General features: G+C 44.3%; 1 protein-coding gene across 2 annotated transcripts in view; it reads right to left on the reverse strand.

Moving 5' to 3' along the window:
- Positions 1 to 22783, reverse strand: part of IGLON5 (IgLON family member 5) — a 91763-nt gene that overhangs the window by 20484 nt on the left and 48496 nt on the right. For both annotated transcript variants that reach the window (XM_063312214.1, XM_063312213.1), the window contains exons 2-3: positions 6497 to 6575; positions 51 to 283 (exon numbers count right to left, since the gene is read on the reverse strand). In XM_063312214.1, coding sequence (XP_063168284.1) covers positions 51 to 283; positions 6497 to 6575 — 312 coding nt within the window. The remainder of the gene's footprint in view (positions 1 to 50; positions 284 to 6496; positions 6576 to 22783) is intronic.

Below are 22783 nucleotides of genomic sequence, written 5' to 3' on the forward strand. Positions count from 1 at the left end.
CCCCACCTGGAGGTGCTCCAGCCCCTTCCTTCCTCTCCCTGTGCCCATACCATGTACGATGAGGTACACCTGCGAGGTGTGAGGCTTGTCCTGGGTCTGGAAGGAGCATGTGTAGAGCCCTTCATCATACACATCGACGTGGCTGATCATGATGCTGAACTCAGAGGGGCTGTAATGCAGTAGCTGCACTCGCAGGTCAATGGACCACTTGTCATTGCCGGCGTACAAGATGTTGGAACGGTTCAACCAAGCCACGCGTGTCACCTGTTGGTCTATGTAGCAGCTGCAGAGAAGGGAGAGGCAGAAGGAGCAAGCGTGAGGCACGGGAGATCCCGAGGAAGAGGAAAAGCAAACAGGCTGGCTTCCCACCTCAAACGCCTTGAACCATGGCTTCTTGAAGGATGCCCCATGGAATAACTGTGCAAGCCACAACTGAATCAGCCACAACTGTTTCCATTTGTGCAATACGCTAAGCTGGGCTCCCAAAACCGTAGCAGCCATGTCATGAATCAGTGTGTGGTATGAACCAGATCGTAACAGGGCAGGCTCTGGTGAAAAAGGAGACCCAAGCTTGAGCACCCTTGCTCCAAGAACTCACCTGGGGCCTAGAGAGAACAGGGACTCAGCCCCTGAATGACACATGACTCCACTTACAGTCAGTTGTAAAAATCAGCCCATTTTTATCCCTGAGAGAGGGACGTATCTCTCTCTCTCTAGGAAAGACAGGAAGGAAGACGAGAGGAAAGACTGTAATAACTCCAGCTTTTCCTCACGGCCTTGGGAAGGCCTTTGGCTGTCTCCACCAAGCTCTTTGAAGTCTAAAAGCCCATATTACAGCATCTGTTATCAACCCCCTGCATCTGACTACCTTCCCAATGGCACCTTTATGGAAACAACCACCAGAGTTTAGAAGTCAAGGAGGAAACACCCTGAGCTCTGTGAACCTGCTGTCAATTTAATTTCTACAAGGGCTCCCTCAAATGCAACCTCTTTTAACCAGGCTTTGGATGCCTCCTCGCACCGCCTCCACCTGACCCCCAGCTGCCTCTTGACCTGGCTTCTCACCAGCCAGTCCAGCCCCCTAATTTCTACAGACATGCTGTCACTGCCCTGTTGCTCTGAGATGGAAGATTTAATTATTTAAATGTTTTCTCCTTGCTTGAAGGCAAAGGGCATTAAGTCATCCTGTCTCTTGGCCCCTGACAGCTGTCAGACACAGATTGGACAAATGTCGTAAAGAAAACAAGAGAAATGCTGCAGGGAGAGAAGGCTTGGAAGTCACCCCTTCCCATCACCACCGTCCCCAAATACGACAAAAGTGCCATTGCTGCTCTCTCATGACACAGTGCAGCTCTGAAGCCAAGCACTCTGCCAGAAGTATGCCCCTGAAAGAAAGGGGTTGGAGTCCTAGACCTCACAGGGCCCACCTTACCCATTTAGTGAAGTCACGTGGTTATTTCTTTAAAAGAGAAGATTTATCTCAAGGGAGGGCTCCCCATTACTCTCTGCTTTGATTCTTTGGTCATCCTTAGACGCTATCTACAGCGTGCCCAGCCCAGTAAACTGAAGCAGCTGCAAGGACAGGCCTTTTCAGTTGTGGGTCCTTATTGGTAGAATGTCCACCCCAGGAAGGCTTGTCCAGCACCCATATTTTTGGTTCAAGGCAAAGACATTCCTCTCCTTCCAGGTATTTGTGCAGCTTTCTGCTCAGTTTGAATTTAAATGCTTCCACAACCCTAAAGTAGTGGGTTGTGTATCCTTAATATCTTCCTTGTTCCAGGAAATTTGATAAGCATTCCCTCCATCCCCTTTATCCAAGTCACAAATGAAAATGTTGAAGACGACTGGTCCTAGAAATGAACCTTGTGGCACTCCTTCGGTATCTCCAATGGATTCTTCCCACATGTAATGAGGGACCACTGATGAGCATTCTTTTGAGTACATATGAGTTTTACAGAGTTACAGCTCTACATAATTGCCATGCCACTCAAACCCCACTTAACTATCTCGCCAAGAATGTCATGGGGTACTTTGTCAAATGCTTTGCTGAAGTCATGATATATTATGTTCACAACATCCCCACTATCTACTCAGGGAGGTAGTAAATCAAAAAAATGAAAGGAGGGTAATCTGTCAAGACTTGTTCTTGACAAATCCACACTGACTTCTGAAAATCACTTCATTGTTTTCAAGGTGCTTATAGATAAATTATGTTGTGATCCACATTAGAACCCTCCCAGGTACTGATGTCACACTGGATGACATGTAGGTCCACAGGTTTTCTTCCCTCTTCTTTTTGAAGAAAAGAGGCATTTTCCCTCCTCCAGGAAATGGCTGGCTGGGGAATTCTAGGAATTGAAGTCCACACAGCTTAAAGTTGCTGAGGTTGAGAAACACTGGGACAGAGGGTTGGCCAGACCCAGAGCAAATTCATTTACATGTCTTCTAAAGTACCCAGTAAGGGGATTGTGAGACAGTCATAACCTCTCCTGACCCATCTCCCCTGCCCAACCAACCTTGGTACATCATTCATCCTCCAGCTCCTGACACAGGGGAAAAGGTGGAGGCTTAGCTGCCAAAGCAGGCCCCATAGGAGGGCTGAAGGGGAGAAACCGAGTCAGTGGCTGTGACTGCCTCATCGTTCATTTTATTCCAGTGTCTTTAAAGGGATATGCATTAATCTAGAGACAGACAGAGAGGCAGTAGGCTGTCATAGAAATTGGGGACATCCAGTTACCTTTATTGGCAGCTGCTTAGGTAAAGGTAAAGGTTTCCCTTGACATTAAGTCCAGTCATGTCCGACTCTAGGGGGCGGTGCTCATCTCTGTTTCAAAGCCAAAGAGCCGGCGTTTGTCTGTAGACACTTCCGTGGTCATGTGGCCAGCATGACTACACGGAACGTCGTTACCTGCTCGCCGAAGCGGTACCTATTAATCTACTCACATTTGCATGTTTTCGAACTGCTAGGTTGGCAGGAGCTGGGACTAGCAACGGGAGGTCACCCCGTCACGTGGATTTGAACAGCCGACCTTCCAATCGGCAAGCTCAGCAGCTCAGCGGTTTAACCCACAGCGCCACCGCGTCCCTCTTTATTTTTATACCTTTATTGGCAGCTGCTTAGGCACTGACAAAAAGCAATTTTACTTCTTGTAGTACACAACTGTGGAACTGGCCAAGATGTTGCTAAATGTCAACACCAGTTGGGGAAAGGGGATGGCTGGGAATAGCCACTTCCATGATGGTGAGTTTCTCTATTGCCAGTGTTTCTCAACCTTGGCAACTTGAAGATGTGTGGACTTCAACTGCCAGAATTCCCCAGCCAGCCAGCAGTACTCAGTGGGCTGCTTTGGCACACAGAATGATGCATTAAATCAGGGGTGGGCAACATGTGCCCCCCTGCCCCTTTTTGTAGCCCTTGGAATGCATGGCTGAAACCTGCTGGCATCTACAATACTCATACATTTTCAACTGCATGATGATCTGAGATCTAACTGAGCTGGGAAATTCTTCCCTGGAAACGGTATTAAGAGCTCAAGCTTCTCTTCCTGTGGGTTAGTATTGAAAGTCCCCGATGCAGCACCTTTCTTTTTGCATTCCTACAAACCGAAGACTTCACCTCCTCCGCCTTTTCTTCTGCAGAAAACGGAACAGGGAGCAGTCTTGGGAAGTAAGTCAGACCCTCCACGGATTCAGGCTGGGGAACCCAGTGCAGTGCAGGTTGCTCAAGGGGATGGCGGGGTGGGGGTGGGGGAGAGGACAGGGAAGAGCAGGGCAGCAAAAAAATGGCAGAGGCAGGGTCTTGGCATACGGACTCAGAGCCTCCAGTGTGGGCAGAGAGGGGATGTCTGCCTAGTAGAATAGGCATCTGGAGGGAGAAGGCACCACATAAAATACCCTACAGGGTATAAACTGCGAGAAATCCCTCCCCAAATATGGTGGTGTTGGAAGTCACGTAAAACTGCATACGTGGGGTCAAGACCTAATGTAACATCTGTATCTCTCTCCTCTGATAGCTTAAGAGAAGGTGGACTGTATAGACCAGTGTTTCTCAAGCTTGGCCACTTTAAGATGTGCAGACTTCAACTCCCAGAATGCTCCAGCCAGCATGGCTGGCTGAGGAATTCTGGGAGTTGAAGTCCACACCTCTTCAAGTTCCCACGGTTGGGAAACACTGCACTAAGGAGATCCACTTTCTGGACCAGTTGACCATCTTGCTATCTGCCCTGTTGGCACCATCCCAGAGGTCCTCCTATTCCAGATGGTGACCTTTTTTGTGCGCTGCTCCGATAATGGTAAGCTGTAAGGGGAAGCTTCCCACACCATATTAAGCTGCAAGCCAACCACATTATGGCTTGGCAGTTTGTACCAACCACCCCATGGTGTTGGGGGGAAAAAGAAGACAATTACAAGAAGGGGGTCGCCGACTAAATGGAGAAACTGGAAGCTCCTCTAAGCACCATATAGTAGTGGCGCTCATATGGATCGGGAACAGAGACAGGAAATGGTCTCATTCTGAAACAATGCAAGAGTATTAAAATCAAGGCCAGGTAAATTTATGCTGCACTTGACAGAGTTATTAGCCGTTTTGTAAGTCATTGCTGGCTGCTATTAACACATTATAGGCAGGTAATTGTGCATTTGGCCATAGAGCTATTTTTTATTTAAACCGAGGCAAGATGCTGTGATGAAGCTTTAATAGAACACACGGGGAGGGCAAAGTCACAAAACAGAAGCCGCAAAACAGTGGCATAAAAATGTGCTGGGTTCAGATCCTCCGACCCACGAGAGAGAACAGGGTAACGGGGTCAAGGTCCAGAGGACACTGATAAGGCAGTGTTTCTCAACCTTGGCAACTTTAAGATGTGTGGACTTCAACTCCCAGAATTCCCCAGCCAGCCTTGAATTCTGGGAGTTGAAGTCCACACATCTTAAAGTTTCCAAGGTTGAGAAACACTGTGATACAGTATAATTGCATCATCAAAGGTAACTTTAGAAATGTCATCACCTAAGAGAAGTGTGGCTCTTGGATTCAAACCCCAGTAAGGACTGGTGGCTTGCTGGAAGCTCTTTAGCTTCAGGGCCACCCCTAGGCTTCATTCCTACCACGCACATAGCCCAGCTGCTCAAAAACTAAGCATGTGCATTTGTCCAAACTGCTAAGCTTGGTTTGCTGAAACTTGGTTAGGGGCATGTTTGTGGTTCAGCATGCTGTGTGAACCCAGGTCAACCCTAGCTTATGGTTCAATAGTGGTGTATATTTACTTATTAAATTTCTAAACCTCCCCCCCCCACTTTCCAAGAGTAAAAAACAGCAAAAACATCCATAAAATAGCAACTGTGCAGGGAATATATCATCCATCTATAGGAGTGTTTTTTTCAACCTTGGCAACTTTAAAATGTGTGGACTTCAACTCCCAGAATCCCCCAGCCAGCATCTTAACTCTTAGACAGAAGCTTGGGGTACCGCTGCAGGTGCCAGGATGCACTACTAATGGGACTGAAAGAATTCCTTGAAAGTTAAGTGCTAACTGTCCTAACTGCAAATTGAAGACTTTCTGACTTCTTACTAGGGCAGGAAAGAATGAAACTGACTAGATCCCTGTACTGTAACATGCAAAGCAAATCCTTTTTCTGTATTTTCTTGTACCTGAACCATCTATAAAAGCTTGCTTGACCAGGTCCTCAGGATTTTGCCCAAGGAAATGACATCAAACCTCCTCTTTGTGTGCTTGACCAGACCCTGCAGACTCTAAATGAGTGTTTTTCAAGCTTGGCAACTTTAAGATGTGTGGACTTCAACTCCTGGAATTCCCCAGCAACCGTGGTGGCTAAATGCTGGGAGTTGAAGGTTTGACGTCATTTCCTTGGGCCAAATTCTGAGGACCTGGTCAAGCAAGCTTTTATAGATGGTTCAGGTGCAAGAAAATATAGAAAAGGGATTTGCTTTTTGAAGTCCATACATGCTGGCTGGAGAATTCTGGGCAGTGAAGTCTACACATCTTAGTTTGAAAGTTTGAAAAACACTGCTCTAAATAAAGGTACTGCAGACTTCACAAATTGTGCCCTGATTGAGCAGAAGGGTGGAACTAAACCCTGTCACTTAGCTAAATAGAGGGGAGAAAAGTGCTAAGGAAACTTAGAAATGTTTCTCTAACACCTCCAAAGCTCTGATTGACCTGGGGCTTTAGTTTGTTCGCCCGGCCTAAAAATAACTTCTTCCCTTGCTCAGTGCTTTGCAAATGTTAGCTTCTCTAATTGGCAGCATCAGCATCATCCCACTGCTGTAGTCTTTAAATCATGCAGGCAATCAGGGTTGGTGTGAGAAAGCCAAGTGAGTTTAGAATACTGGTGCAGTTCACACATTTGCAAAAGTTTAGAAACTCAGGAGCTTCAACTAATCAATCAACAGGGAAAGCTTGCTGCAAAAATCCAGCTGGGAGAATCTCAAACTCACACCTACCACATTTTGATTTTGGTGTTGCAGGCAGAAACTCACCTTAGTGTTGCGTTGTCCCCTTGGCAAACTGTGTAATTGTCGGCTGGCTGATTGAAATCTGCACCTCGAACCAGCAGTCCTATGCAGCAGAAGACACAAAACAAGAAGACAGCATTAAAGTTGGGCTGAAGAATTGCCACCCAGAGATGGCAAAAGCAGAACCCATCAGTTTTAGAAAGAGAATTTTCATGGGAGGTAAAAGCACAGAAGCTTTGGAAGCTACACAGCAACTTTCCCATTCCTATTATCATCCAGTCATAATCTGCCTGATGAAGCGTTATGTATACCCTGGAACTGACTGTTGCATATCCGTATTGAAAGATATCACTTTATCTTTTATCCTTAGTCAATATACCATTGACTTCTTCAGCGATATATAGCCTAATCAGAAATAGAATGGAGGAAAAGATTATTGTACATGTTAAAGAATATAAATCAGTGTTTTTCAAACTTGGCAACTTTAAGATGTGTGGACCTCAACTCCCAGAATTCCCCAGCCAGCATGCTTCCAGCTGAAGCTTCTGAATACACTTCAAGGGCAGCCCCATGTAGACCACATTGCAGTAGTCTATCTGGGAGGTTGTTAAGGTATGAGTGACCATGAGCAGAGCCTCCTGGTCCAAGAACGGGCACAACTGGCCCACAACATGAAGCTGTGCAAAGGTCTTCCTAGCCATGACTGCTGCCTGCTCTTTGAGCAGGAGTTGCGAGTCTAGAAGGAGCTACAGATTGCACGCTCGGTCTGTTTGGCGCAGTGCAACCCCATCCAGTACCAAAGATAGCAGAGTTCCTGAACTGGAAGGCCCCCAAACCCAAACCACTCAGTCTTGCCAGAGTTCAGTTGAAGCCTGTTGCTCGCATCCAGGCCCCTACAGCCTCCAGGCACCGGGATAGGCATCAACAACATTGCTTTAATTCTCCAGGGGCAGAAAGATATAATTGGGTATCATCAGCATACTGATGATACCACACCCCATGGTAACAGATGATCGCACCGCAGCTTCATGTAGATGTTAAAAGGATGGGTTAAAATATGATGCCTGAACATTTATTTTTTAATTCTCTCTCTCTCAGTTTGCATTTTCGTACATCTTTATCTAAAACACTTAACTTTGTAAGTATTTTACCTGAAAGCTGCAAACTTTTGCAGATATTCTTCCTGAAAATATGCATTTATAGTGGCACACTACTCCAAAATATATCTCTGATGGGAATGTAACAAGCAATATATATACACTTGATCCTAAAATAAGCATTTTTAGCTAAGGATATATTGCCAAAATTAAATGTCAGCCAGGCTCTCATTTTCATGTGACTCCTGGAAGTGCAAATCAGGTTAATTTATGAAGAAATGTGATAAAAATAATGCTACCAAGCATCTCTCTCTTTTTTTTCCTGACAGTGACTAATTAGATACCTCTTGAAAACTGCAGGTCAAGCTTGGCTAATGCTTAAATGGGAGGGTTCTAGAGAATCTCAGGGTTGTGGGCTAATCCAGGAAGTAAAAGAAAAGAAAAAGAAAAACATATTCTGCAGGAAAACCATGCAAAACCATTTGCATACTGCTGCTTAAAAAAATGGCAGGGATATATTTACGAAGTCAACCGTGAGTGAAGCTTGACTCCAAACTGGATTGTTAGAAAGACTGAAGGGTACAAGTATCTTCTGTGTGTTTGCATAGATGCTTCCAAGAGTGGAAGCCAAGCCAAGCCAAGATTCTTTTTCAGTATTTCCCAACCTTGGATTCAGGTATGTGGACTTGAAGTCCACATATCTTGACTTCAACTCCCAGAACATATGTAGACTTCAGCTCCCAGAATTCTCCAGCCAGTTGTCTGGGGAATTCTGGGAGTTGAAATCCACATATCTTAAAGTTGCCAAGGTTGAGAAACACTGTTCTATTCTGTTTCCCTTGCACAAAGCTCCTGCTTCTCTCTTGCAGCCTGAATGTCAGGAGGCTTCAAAGATGGGGTGAGGACAGCAAGAAGAAAGGTTTCAAGTGAGCAGGCGAGGTTTGAAGAACTGAACGAGGACCAGAAGCCAATCTGACTGTGGGGATGATGAGACTGGATGCTGCTGAATTAAGGGGGTTTATGGAGATGCTAAGTTAACTGCTCTGCTGAAGACTGTTGCTGGAAGAAGGAAAGGAAAGGAAGAATATACAAGGCCCCCAAACTTGGCCAGCCAGCCATTCAACCCAAGATTGTGTTTTGAAGGCAATCTCGAAAGTTCAGACACAGAAGGGTTTTGCAGCAGAAGGAGAGATAAGCCATACTATTTGTAGTTTACAAGGTCTGGCTCAGCCACACGTGTCTGCCACTTGATGTGGTGACTGTTGCACCAGATGATGATTAGATGGTATGGATGTGCCTGATCAAGTGCTACACAGAAGTGTTTGGGGGCAAAGAGTGAGAGAGAGAGGGAAGAAGAGGGAATGGTATATGCCAAGATTCCGAAAGCCACATTGTCGCTTGTGGGAGGCACAGCCTAAGTGATTCATCGGTCAGCTGAGTTTGCACAATGGTGGGGAAAATTTATTCTGCAGAGATTCAGAAATACTTGTTTAAGATGATTACATCTTAGCTTAGACTTCCTATGCTCCCTTTCAAGGGAAGGTGCCTTTTATTGGCCAAGGAATCAAACCATCAGTTTTCCTTTGTCTCTGATAATCCTGCAGTAACATTGCAGTGGGGGGGAGGGGAGATTGTTGAGCTTTTCTAGAAGGATTGGAGGGGTATTTTTACAGATAACAAGTACATGAAGCACACCATTGCATGATGGGGCATGTTGTCTTTAAAAAGCAAAGAATCACACTGCCCAAAACATTATTTGGCCATCAAAGTTTAGCAACACATTCTTATGGGCTGCTGGGGGCAACAGAAACGTATCTGAGGATTGACGTCATGCAAGCTGCCCATACTTGCTCTAACTCTAGCACCCAGAATTCCCAGCCATCCTGGTCTTTGGTATTGGATGAGAAAACACTGTTCTATATACATACATTCATGAGTTCTGCAAAAAGCCTAGATGGACAGTGGTGTGTACAATGAAGGCACATTTCTTGGCCGGGTTCACTCAACACACCTTGGTCAATAGGCCAACAGCACCTGGCCCCAAATTAAGCCTTTTTTGCGGGTGGGGGGGAGTGTATACAATACATTGAACCATAAACTACAAAAATGGCTCAGATTCACCCAAAAAACTAAGCCACCCAGAAACCCAGTCAAATTTAACATGTGATGTGAATGCAGCTGCAAGGAATATAATTAATCGGGTTAAACACAGGTTGTCAAAACGGCACTGTCCCACGTGAGTAACATAAAATTATGTTTTTGCAGATCATATGGTCAATCTACCAGATATTTTACCTATTTCAAGCTTCAGCACTGAAAACAGACCCAATCCGAGCATCAAAATACTGAGACTGTTGTTTTTCATCTTTGTGACACTCAGCCTCTATTTTATCTTACCGGTTTTGATTGACAAATATTGTTATCGAAAACAAATCTAAAGGGTCAAAATGTAGTTAGCAACTATGCAGACAGAAACCCGAAAGGCAACCTATTTATTACAGATTTATGTTGTCACAGGAAGTGTTAAGTAATTTTCCTCCATCCTCACACAGACCTGCAGGTGCCACTCAACTGTGCCACAGCCTAGATTTGCAAAAGCTGGAGATAATCAGAAATCTACTGTATTTTTCTGCCCCATAAGCTTTTCTTCCAGAATAATATCCCTATGCTCCAACAAAATGCATCCATGAGTGTGTGCAGTTCTCAAGAAGGTTCTCCTTGCTCAAAAATCATGGACAAAACCCCAAATCTTTCTTCTTTTTAGTGGTCACACTCTATAGTTTTTCATGCAATTTATGGCCAGCTTATTCATCTACACCAAAGATTATGTGGAAAGGGATACTCAAATGCTTGCCATTGTGATGTCATGGTTGCTTAAAACGAATGATTGCAACAAGCATGGTTTGCGTGTCTATGCAGCTGTGTGTGTGTGTGTGTGTTCTTCTGGCAATATTTTTGTTCCCTCAAGCTTGAATCAGGCATGGGGTATGTTGGGTTGGGGCCAAACCAGGCTCTCTATCCTAATGAAACAATGCAGCTGATAATTCATTGGCCCCAAAGTTACCCACTCCTGTTCCAGAATGGAGCTACCATTTAGTTATACTAAATTTCTGAATAACCCCATTCACGATTGTTGATCATACAGAGTTCAGTGGTGCTTCCATGGAAAAAGCTCGGCAAATAGGACTGCAGCACAGCAAGGAGTGTTTAAGGGTCAGAACTGAAATTTCAGTTCTGAAATATCAGCTTCTCAATATCCTTAACATTTCCTTTCCGCTCCAGTGAATTCCTATCTTTTCTTTTTCTAACAGGAGCAGTCTTGAGGGAGTAGGAATTCAAATCCCACTAAAACTACACAATGTTCTTCATTTTCAGCTCTGTCAACATACACCTCCCCCTTTTATTGATTTTTGGAGGGGGCGTTCTTATCCTCCCCCGATGTTTCTTTATTTTTTTAAAAAAAATTGTCTCCCTCCTCCTCGACCTCTGACTTCAATCACAGTGACAATCTTTTCATACAGCAAAATCCTGTAGGACTATGACACTGCGCTGTTCACAGGGTGATCTCTAACTGTCTTTCACTCAACACATTAAACCTGATTATTACATTAATCGATCTCCTGGGTTCGCACAATACCCTCCATCAAAAAGTCCCGGTTTGCAAAACATGCTAAATCCCACCCAGAAACACAAACCCACATTAATACTAACTTAGCTGCACAAGCTGTGCAAATATACTTGCCCTTAAACTTGTGTGAACTCTGCAGCAGTTGCCAACCCTACCAGAGAGAAGCCAAATTGCAATTCCCGCTTTTTTTATCTACTCCCAGGAAATTTCCATCTTGTAACAATCATGGCTGGCGACCCAAGATTATAAATAAATAAACAAACAAACAAATAAACAAGCAGACAAACCCAGGAAATGTTGCATGTAATGCTAATGGCTAAAAGGATGAAACTGGAGTGGATGTGCTCGTTCATTTCCAACTCCCATCTCCAGAGTGATTTGAGCTAGACATAAAATGGTGTGATCTGTTGTGCTTGAGTGTGTCTGGATAATTCAGACATGGTGAGCAGCCCAGGTGACCTTGATCCTTCTTAAATCTAGCCACAGATCAGCAGCGAAGTATGTGTATGTGCCTGCTTGTGTGCGAGAGAGAAAGCGAAAGGGGGTGGTGGGGGAAGCAGCCTGGTCCTATTGGTGAAGCAGCTGATTAAGATTCTGTCTAGCTGACGGATGGTGCTGGACACCAGCTGAAGAGGCAGACGGTTACTTTACATGCAGAACCAGGGAGAAAATGATGAGCAAAGAGCGAGCTATGGACAGAGATCAATCACAAGGCTTGCAATCCGAGCCAGCGTTCCTTCCAAACGCCTTCACAAGTTTGGGCAGCCCCCGCCTTCCATGAGGTGTTTATTTGATGGAATGAATCCCACCGTTCCTCTAGGAGCTCAAGATGGTGTACGCAGCACTCCTTTGTCCAGTTTTGCCCCGTAAGAACAACCCTGTGGGGCGAGCTTCTGTGGTTGAGGGTGAACCTGGATCTCCATGGTCCAACGTGTCCACTCCGACAACCCATGGGCTCTCACACTGGCTGTAATTCACACTGAAAAGGTCTGACTGGAAGGTCCTGATTCCCTTCCCATAAGCAGTAGAGAGTAGGGGCTGAGCCCAGCTCCATAAATCGGGAGTAACAAATGAGCTCAGAAAGTGGGTATATCTTTAAGAGGGCCTGCCCTGCTGACTTTAATGTCTGGCCAGGTTCACACTGACATAGGCAGTGTCTCTCAGATTGCCAAGCTCCAAGCTGTTTAAACCATTGTAACCAATTCTGTTTTATTTCTTTAACTGTGACAGTCTTGTTACCATTATCTGGGGCTGAGAAGTTCCTCAACTCCAACTTCTGTCAGGCTTCTGTACTGGCGGCGGCTGCTGCGGCTGCTGTGAAGAACCGCAAGCTGGAAATGTGACTCAGCGGTGACCAGCGAGTTGAGAGATGGTGCCAAAGTCAGTAATTAGTTGGCCGGGTGTATGAACATTTTCCATTCACAACCCTCACATACATGGAGAACTCTTGTTTTTCAGACGTTTGTCTCTGGCTCAGATCACCACGGTTTACTTTCTTTATTTCAGAAGTTCCCTGAATGCTGTAAATACATCTTTCCAGGGGTTGGGGACCATGGGAAATGTAGTTTTCCTTATAGAGATTTGTAAAGAAGCTAGGAGCCCCAGAAACTGAGGTCCCCAGTGCCGTTTCTGCCCTAGTGCCCTTTCTGCCTAAGAGATTGCCATCATTAGTGAGTCAAATACGTAACAAGGTAAGAATTTATTTATCATATTTTTATCACCGCCCATCTCCCCCACATTGATTGGTTTAACACTAGAGATAGATAGATTTAGATCTAGATCTATCTACACACACACACACACACACAGAGTTCATCTCACCAACTCCATCTTTCACATTAGCCTGCAAAGCCAGAGGTCAAAATGTCATGATTAGCTCTCAAAATATCAGTTGTTTGAGAGCTAATGACGAGCCTCTAGGACTACCATTTCTGGGTTGCCAAAATCCAGGTTCTCACTAGATAGCAGCAAAGAATTAAGAGGTTTCCATATCCCTTTAGGGCTATCTAGTGGTCTTGCAGAGCTTGCTGCCCACCTCACCCCCAATCTGGTAGCCCTGCTGGCCTATTTCTCTTGGCCAACTCTGCTCTGCTGCACCATCTGCCCTCTTACTTTGTGCCAGAAATGACTAAACCTACTTTTAATGTCTGAGTTTTAAAAGAAAAGCGATAAGCTCATGCATACATCTTTGGGTGAGCTAACATGGTGTCCCAACAATGGACCATAGCCTATCCATATGGATGTCCTTGCTCTTTCTCCGCACCCTTTCTCTGTCTCCACATCGGCTCCCTGCCTTCCTATCCCACCGGCATACATGGCGCCTGTCAAGATCATTCTTTCTACCTGAAGGAGTCGGGAAGGTCAAAACTGGGGAGATGGGAATTCATGCCTCAGAGCACAAGGCTCCTTTCCACCAATCACTGTCAGGGCATTCTCATCATCTCACCTCTGCCATGCTCAACACCTTCACACTTTAGCTTGGATCTCTGAAGCCAACATTTAGCACATTAAGCACAAAAGACCCCTTTGCCAGAAGGCAAACTAATCAGCTTGCTCCCAGATACCTCCTCTAGCCAGCCAGGAAATGTCTGATCTCCTCCCTTATCTTGATCTCTCTCTTTTTCTGAACCTGGGGGTATATTTTCAAAGATAGTCATGTTTGAAAAAAGCCATCTGACTATATGAATACTCCTGAGAAAGAGAAGGCAGGTGCTCTTTTTTTTAACCAAACTTAATTAGCTTTTATACAGAGTGCAAGAGTGTAAAATTGCTCGGCACATTTCATCTCGCAGCACACATGAAGTGGGAAGTGTGTTTTCTTTCAAGCTCAGGACTAAACAGACCCACTCCATAATCCATTTTCTTGGAACATCCTGAGTTGCCAGTATTCAGTGTGAACAAAACTCCAAAAAGCATGTTTCATTCTAACCTGAAAATACAACTCTCAGAATCCTTCAAACCACCTCTCTTTGAGGTCACAACAGCCCACCTGGGAGGTTGTCTTTTATGGCCAGAATGCCTGGAATGACACCACCTAAGATTTGCTCCAAGGGCAGAACAAGACAACATGTTGCAAAACTCCTTGAAATACCTGCCCTTGGTTTCACGCCCCAAACAATCCTTCCAAGGATTTCGAAATCAAAACGTTTTGGACAACCTTCCTTCCGCATTGATAGGACATAAGCTGAAACAGCTTTCCTCAGCTTGGTACCATCCAAATGTATTAGAACTCCAGTTCTCGAAATCCTAGCCAATGTGAGTAAGACATCCAGGAGACACAACACAGGTGTAGGGTGAACGAATGAAGCATATAGGCATGCTGGGGAAACGGCCTTTTACAGTGATTCCAACATCCATGCTAAATACAATGCACTTCCCGTTCAGAAGCCTTAGGAGCTAAATTCTGAGTCCATTTTGAAAGCTAAGCATTGACTAAGGAATACTGTAGGTCCAAGAAAAAGGATGGGAAAGATTTAATGGACTTTTTGCTAAAAGAAAGAAAAAGTGAAATTGTTTGTTTGTTTGTTTGTTTTTCAAATTTCTATCACCACCCATCTCTCCTGAAAAGGGGACTCTTTATGGATTTATGGATTTAATGATTGAAAAGATGAGAATAAGGGATCGAAGGGATTTCTGGAAGAGTTAAGAGGGAGGGGAGACGATGGGTTTGTTCGTATCTGTTGAACAGAAGGTCAGAAGTCACTGTATTTCATAACTTTAGTTTCTTTCTTTCCTTTTGCACCTTTTTTTCTTCACCACCTTTTTCTTTAGATTTGACTTTCACGATATGTAAAATTCTTAATAAATATAAATTTAAAAAAATAGGTCCAAGAAAACGGCTCTATCCAGTGATCCAAATCAGGGCTGTCACCATTGCTGATAAAAAAAGAAAAAGAAAAAGAAAAAAAACCCAGAGAAAAACCAGCTCCTTGAACTGTGCTTGGAAGTCAGCCAGCACACAGACCTTTTGGGGCATGTGGCTCCCCCCCCCCTTTTTTTTTTTAAAATACCTAGCACATTTTGTCTCTCTTATTCTCTGGAACCAATATGGCAATGGGCTGCCTATATCCCATGACTCTGAAAAATGCTGGAATGCCATCTGAAAACGGAACATTTGTAATGCAAAGATGGAGAGGCAAAATTACCAATGACATTGATATCCTAGTTAAGGGCAAAAGCAGAACATCTTTCCTTTCATTCATGTTAACCTTCTGCTCTGCTTTAATATGCAACATCGCCCTCTATATTCCGAGCAAGAAATGACGTTTCGGTACATCTGATGAAGAGAGCTGTGTAGTCACAAAGCGTGTGTATTCTTCCACCATTGGGGGGTGGGGGGGAGAAATCAGTTATTACAAGATGAATACTGTTGTTAGCCATTCAGTCTTATTCTAAGTTCTTCATGCCCTGTGTAAAAGGCAGATGCTTATTTTAAAAAACCAATCATTTGTGAATAATCTGTGTCATTCTAAGCATAGGAGCAGGGTTCAGGATAACCAATTCTTTCCCTGTTTCTTGTGTGTGTGTCTTTGACTCAATCTTGACTCCTGACAAGTTCAGGCCAGTTTTTTAGGCAACATTTTCAGAAGGAATTTGCCACTGCCTTTTTCTTAGAGCTGAGAGGAAGTAGCTGGCCCAAAGTCAACCAGTTGGGTTCTATGTCTAAATCAGGATTAGAACTTGGGTCTCCCCATTTCTAATCCAGCACCGTTACCACTAAACCAAACTGGATTTCTTCCTCTCTCTCTCCCTTTCCCTCTCCATATTCCTTCCTTCCTTCCCTCCCTCCCTCCCTCCCTCCCTCCCACACTTTCACCCATAAAATTTAGGTATACATACAGGATCCCCAGCCTCAGGCACTATTTTACCATCATTATCTTATTTATTTATTTATTTTTTATCTTGCCTTTATTATTTTTATAAATAACTTAAGGTGGCAAACATACCTAATCTCCTTCCTCCTCCTATTTTCCCCACAACAACAACCCTGTGAGGTGAGCTGGGCTGAGAGAGAGGGACTGGCCCAAGGCCACCCAGCCGGCTTTCATGCCTAAGGCGGGACTAGAACTCTCATCCACGCCTGATTGGCTCTTGGGCTGAGAGAGAGGGACTGGCCCAAGGCCACCCAGCCGGCTTTCGTGCCTAAGGTGGGACTAGAACTCTCATCCACGCCTGATTGGCTCTTGGGCTGAGAGAGAGGGACTGGCCCAAGGTCACCCAGCCGGCTTCCATGCCTCAGGCGGGACTCGAACTCATAGTCGCCTGGTTTCTAGCCTGGTGTCTTAATCACTGGGCCAAACTGGATCTCCAGTTTGGAGTCCTTGGAGACCTTGGGAGGTAGATTAGACTAAAAAGGAGCAAGTCATCCACAGCCATCTACTGAGTTTCACAGTAGACAATACAAGGCTATGCCAGTTTACTGAGAAGTAACCCTTACTGGATTCACACAGCAGACTTGCCTTTAGTTAACAGGAAGCCCTGGCATCAGTAATGTGTGTCCTGATCATCACCAGGTTGGAATACTGCAACATACTTTGCATGGGGCTTCCTTTGGAGATGCCTCGGAAGCTGGAGATGGTACAAAATGCAGTTGATGGATTGCTGGCAAGACAATCTGCCAGTGTAGAAGCCCAAATTGCTGAGTTAATTACCAGTAAGTTTCTGAACCTAATTCAAAATGCAGGTCCTTACCTTTAAAGCCCAACCCAGCTCAGCAGTGGGATACATCCAGCAATGCCTTGCCAAAAATGAATCTGCCAATCCAGTCTGAACTGGAAAGCCTGCTGAGAACATCCCCTCCAGCAATAATTAAAGGGGGGTATGTTAGGTAATAGACCTACTGTGTGGTAGTCCCAGGTAGCCCCCGTTTAGCGACCATAATGGGGACTAGCAACTTGGCCATTAAGTGAAGTGGACGATAAGTGAAATGGCGACTGTGCTTATGATCTTCCTTCAGCTTTTCTTTGCTTTACAGACCTGTGAAGGTCTTAAATGCGTGGATGGGTCATAAAGTCACTTTTTCATCACCAGCACAACTGCGAATGGTCGCTGTACTCTCAGGAACATCCTCCCTTCAGAGTTATGGGCAGCTGCAACCCTACTAACTTTGTGGATATTGTCATGAGCACTGATGGTGAGCAGGAGGGGGCCCCTATCCAGGGGGGAAAAACGCATGCATAGTACTGAGGAATTAAGCAGCCATTCAAAGAGACACAGATCAGACCCGCCTTGACTTTTGGGGTTTATCTGTCTGGGTTTTTCCCACGCTTCTTCAGTTTGTTAGAATTTCCTGTCTAATGTAGCAGTAATAAAACACTAGAGACCTATTCCTTGTCTCAGCGTGGTTCCTGACTGTTAGGACAGATATAGTCCATAAGACTATATCCACTTGAGGATTATAGTCTCTTGATTGTATAATCTTTGCTTTATTCGTGTACACTGCCCAGAGATCTTCACAGTCAGGGGGGTTATAAATATGGTTATTATTATATTATATTATAAATTATATTATATTATAAATTATACTATACATTTATAAATTATAAATTAGGAGGTGTGGTGGCTCAGTGGTTAAGACACCAGGCTTGTCGACCGGAAGGTTGCAAGTTTGGCAGTTCAAGACCCAAGCACTGCGTGACGGGGTGAGCTCCCACACTCGCCCCAGCTCTTGCCAACCTAGCAATTCGAAAGCATGCAAATGCGGGTAGATAAATAGGTTACGCTTCGGCGGGAAGGTAACAGCGTTCCCTGTGTGTCATGCCAGCCACATGACCACGGAAGTGTCTTCGGACAACGCTGGCTCTTCGGCTAACAAACGGAGATGAGCACCGGCCCCTAGAGTCGGACACGACTGTGCGGGGGAACCTTTCCCTTTTGTTAGTAAATAAATAAATGACAGGTTTCTCAATGGCCTACATTCACACAACATAGTGCTGGTTGGGTTCACACAATTTCCTTAACCTGGTCCATAAGTTAATCAGTTTTCTGGGTTTTGCACCTGCATGATATCTTCCATAAATTAACAAATGGGCTGAACCTGTACAACACACTGCACCACTACTGCCATAATAAAATAAAATAAAATAAAATAAAATAAAATAAAATAAAATAAAATAAAATAAAATAAAATAAAATAAAATAAAATATAAAAACACTACACTACACTACACTAAAGCTTAGCCTGTTGTGTGAATGCCTTTAACTGACTGGTTATGTGTGTTAACTGCAAATAGCTAGTGAACCAAAAGCTAACCGCATGGGCTGAATTCATACAACAAACTAGGTGAAAATATGGCTTGAGTCAAATTTTATTTCTTTTATGTATGGTATTTCTAGACTGCCTTTCTGTAATCCAAGCAAACAAATATTAAAGCTGTGCATAACCTTTAAGCAACAGTGGAAACACTGTTAAAACAATACACCTTGAAGCTAGGTTTGCACAGTAGACTTACCCTGGTTTACACGCTCAGCCTAACTGAATGAAGAGGATGCATGGCATGCTGAACCCCAATCTACCCGCTCCAGTTGGATTCACACAATACAGACTCTGCAAACTAGCAACCACGCTTCACAGCTTCAGTCAAGACCCCATGCAAAACCAGTGCGATTTAAATCGAGAAAGAGCCAGATGTCCAGTGCAAAGGAACTTTTGGACCAGTTACAGGCACATCTGTAGGCATTTGCCTTCCATGACGCAGCTAGAGAAGCTGATTTCTCCCTAGCCTCGGCATCAGTAGCGAAACCCTTTCTCCGCTCCAGAATGCTGCACTTCTGCCATCTTCCAGTTCACTGGCTCCAGCTAATTAGAATGATTAATGGTGCCTGGGAATTATGCAAATTGGAGTGAGGTGAATTGGAGAGGCATCAGGAAGAGGGTGACATGGCAGGGCAAGGAAGCCGAGCTGGGAAGATTTGCTTCAAGATGCAGGGAAAGAAAAAAGGACCTAAGGAAGGTTTTTTTGAGGGGTTGAGAGCAGAAAGGTGCTGGGGGCGGGGAGAGTTCAGAAGCTCATCCTTGTGAAGAAGATGGTAATAGAGCAGTGTTTCTCAACCTTGGCAACTTTAAGATGGGTGGACTTCAACTCCCAGAATTCCCCAACCAGCCATGCTGGCTGGGGAATTCTGGGAGTTGAAGTCCGCCCATCTTAAAGTTGCCAAGGTTGAGAAATACTGTAATAGAGGAACTTTACTGAATGGGTGACACATTAAATCTAAACTCAGACTAAGGAAAAAGGATGCCTGTGTTCGAGTAACATGCTACACTTGAACAAATAATCCATAAAATGGTTTGATGGTCCGGTTCATAAGACAGAATTTGTCGCAGGTTGCAATGTGCATGTTCCTTCCAATGCTGGGCTCGTACCACCCTCTAAACCTGAAGCTGGGGTTTGCAAAACACAGCTATGTTCACAGAATATGCCATTCCCAGACAAATGAACCCTGTTGAGGTTCACCCAACAGGCCAAAGACAAGGGCTGGATTCTCAAAGCACACTGGACCCTAGATCACCCAGGTCCATTTCAGCCTAGTTGATCGATTTACGACTTCTTTCTTAGATTGATAATCCATCTTTCTCAGAGGAGCTCCCCTTCCTCTTCCTCTTCCATTTCCCCCCTCCCCCCCAAGCAACCTTGTGAGGTAGGTTGGGTTGAGAGAGTGTGACTGGCCCAAAATCACCCAGTGAGCTTTTGTGTTGACCTGAACTACAGTCTCCAAGATTGTAATGAAATGTGGAGATAACCTTGGTGAAGGAATGGATGAGCCATTAAGGGAGGGAAGATGGCAACTCCATCCCAGGAAAGGGAAAAGCATGAGAAGAAACTGAAAATAACCCTGCCTTGATTTGGTTTAGTATAAGACTCTTCCAGAGTGGTCAGCCATATTAAATTAAACTAAATTAAACTAAATTAAATGTAAAAATTAAATTAAATTAAAAAAATAAATTAAATCAGATCAAATCAAATTAAGAGGGGCAGAGGGAAACTCTGGCAGGCTTTCAAGATTTTGTTATTATACCCTACATCAATAAAGTAACATTTCCTGTAATCCTTGCTTGTTTTCTGACCTGGCCTACCTCAAAGAGCTGATATCAGTCTTGAAAGCCTTACTTCTCTCTCATCAGAGAGGCATTGAACTTTGCTTTTGATTTTAGAGATGGCATCAGTTCCTTGGGGCACCCCACTGTCAGCTGAACAAGTGACCAAGGTATTGTTCTAACATCATGTAATGATATGTGGGAAAGAGCTTGGGAGATGCTGCCTAGGAAATGATCAGATAAGAGACAGCTTAGCCCGCAGCTGCACAATGGGCAGAGCAAGAGGCTCAGAAGCGACCTTTCCTAGTTTCTTGGGCTGTAAAGGAACTGGCCTACCTCAAAGGGTTGACAATGGTCCTATGTCAACACTTTACCACTCTGGAATGTTTAGCCTGCTATGCAAAGCAGCCAACATTTCTTTTAAAAAGGGAATTTCGTGGGAACATTGACAGTTCCTTTGGGTACAATTTCTTTTTATGTGGAATGGTCTTCCCCTGTCTGATCTCCCAACGTGTTGGGTTAGCTAATATCTTCCAAAATTTCAAGCCAGTGGTTATGCTACTTGGGAATTCTTGGGCTTCTAGGCCAAACCAACTGGAGGCCGGATTCTGTAAAGCAATCATAAAATCATCTCAACAGGCCTGCCAACTGAGCTGAATGAACTTAGCAAGCAACCTTGCAGATTCCCCAGAATCTTCTTCAGAACATGTGGAAGATACACAGGAACCTCTCAGCAGACTGGAAAGAGAGTAAGGATCGCCCCGAAGTAGGACTTTGGAAAAGCTATTGGGGTAGAACAGAAAAACGATGTATTTGGTGAGGGAGAAAGCAAGAACCCCTTGGGAAAAAAAATTGGAAGCAATGTAAACGCCACTTTGAACCCACAGCTCTATCTACCTCATTTATTACACACACACACAAAAACTGGGACACAAATCAAACAAAAATACTGAATGGGCAGGTAAAATATTTGGCAGCTGGCAATTATTGTTTTCCTTCCATTAATCTTCTTGACTGTAGTGGAATTAAAGCTTTTCTCATCTCCCCAAAGAGCAAATAAGATAATTGGGACATTATCACCATCATGATGATGGTGGTGGTGGTGGTGGCTTAATTGCAGCATAGCCTTCCTTTCTCCCTGCCCTTTTTTCTTCAGAAACTTTCCCCATCAAATTGCATGCTTTTCTGCAGCTCTGAGATGCCTATCCAGATATCAGTCAGCATTATATTCTGCTCCATGGAAGCATAGAAGCATAGAAATCCACCCCTCTCCCTTACCTTTAATGTTCTCTGTGACCTTGCCCCAGACTACATCATGACCTATAAATGTGTCTGGGTAGGTGTGTTCTACATTTCCCACCCTTCTCGACTGGAAGTTCCTTGGGGCAGAACCCAATTTTCAGCTTGTGACTCTGTAAAATGGTACATTTATTGGCACCATCGTATTATAATAAATAATGTGGTATTGCATGCAGCCACTTATGCATCCAACACAAAAGGTGATGGGGTGAAACAAATGTCACTATTATAGAAATACTGATAACCAAGGTTTTCTCTCTCCCTCACAGATACACACACATTCACACACACGCATGCATACGCATACACAATTGCTTAAACCGGATAAATCCCTACTTTGAACCCTCCCTCCTCCTTAAAACTGCCATAATCCTACAAAGAAACTAAACGAACCAAAATCTCCTGGCAAGCTTTCAGAAATTGCCTCTTGCTTCTCAACTCCTTTCACACAAAATCCCATTCAACACCTCCTTCCATTCCTTGGCACCACTGGAGAAACTGAGGCAGGAGGCTGGGTTTAGGTTTCAAATCAAAATGACTACTCCTTTTTTTTTTTCTTGAGAGAGAGAGAGAGAGAGAGAGAAAGGGAAAGGGAGGGAGGGAGGGAACCGTCCTAAATCAAATCTGCTTTTTTTTTCCCCCTGCAGCAGGGTTTTGTCCTGTAATATGTTCATAGATCCCACAATGTTGTTCTGGGTGTTCTCTGGCTGAGTCGAAGTTAAAATTGGAACTGAAAACCATGCTGGGATATTTTATGACAAAGGTTGCTAATTTGGTATAGAAAAGAGAATTTTGACAATGGCAGTTCTCCTGTGGCACTAAGGGGGAAGATACCTGTCTCCTTTTTCCCTGCATTGTGCCACAATCCATCTCATGCTGCCTCTTAGCCTCATTTGGTGCCTTATCTTGGAATGCACTTCAGATTAAATCTCCCAGACCAAAACCATGCAGCCCAATCAAAATAATCATACTTATACCAAATAATTATACCAAAATTCTTCCTTGCAGATGCTTTTTATTCTTCCCCACCCAAAGGAATGTTGGAAGGAAATTACGGAAACCGGCCCAAGTCTCTGTTCACCTCTCTCTGGGTCCATCAGCAGGATCACTCCTTGAAAACAGAACAGAAAGGGGCCAGTTCTGATGCTGGGGGAGAGAAGCCAACAAAAGAACTGAGTTTGAAAATAGGCCAGATATGGCTGGGGGCTAGGAGGAAAAAAACCCCCAAATGTATTGATTTATTTATTACAGCT

This window comes from Candoia aspera, chromosome 10 (genome assembly GCF_035149785.1).
Source record: "Candoia aspera isolate rCanAsp1 chromosome 10, rCanAsp1.hap2, whole genome shotgun sequence".
NCBI lineage: Eukaryota > Metazoa > Chordata > Lepidosauria > Squamata > Boidae > Candoia > Candoia aspera.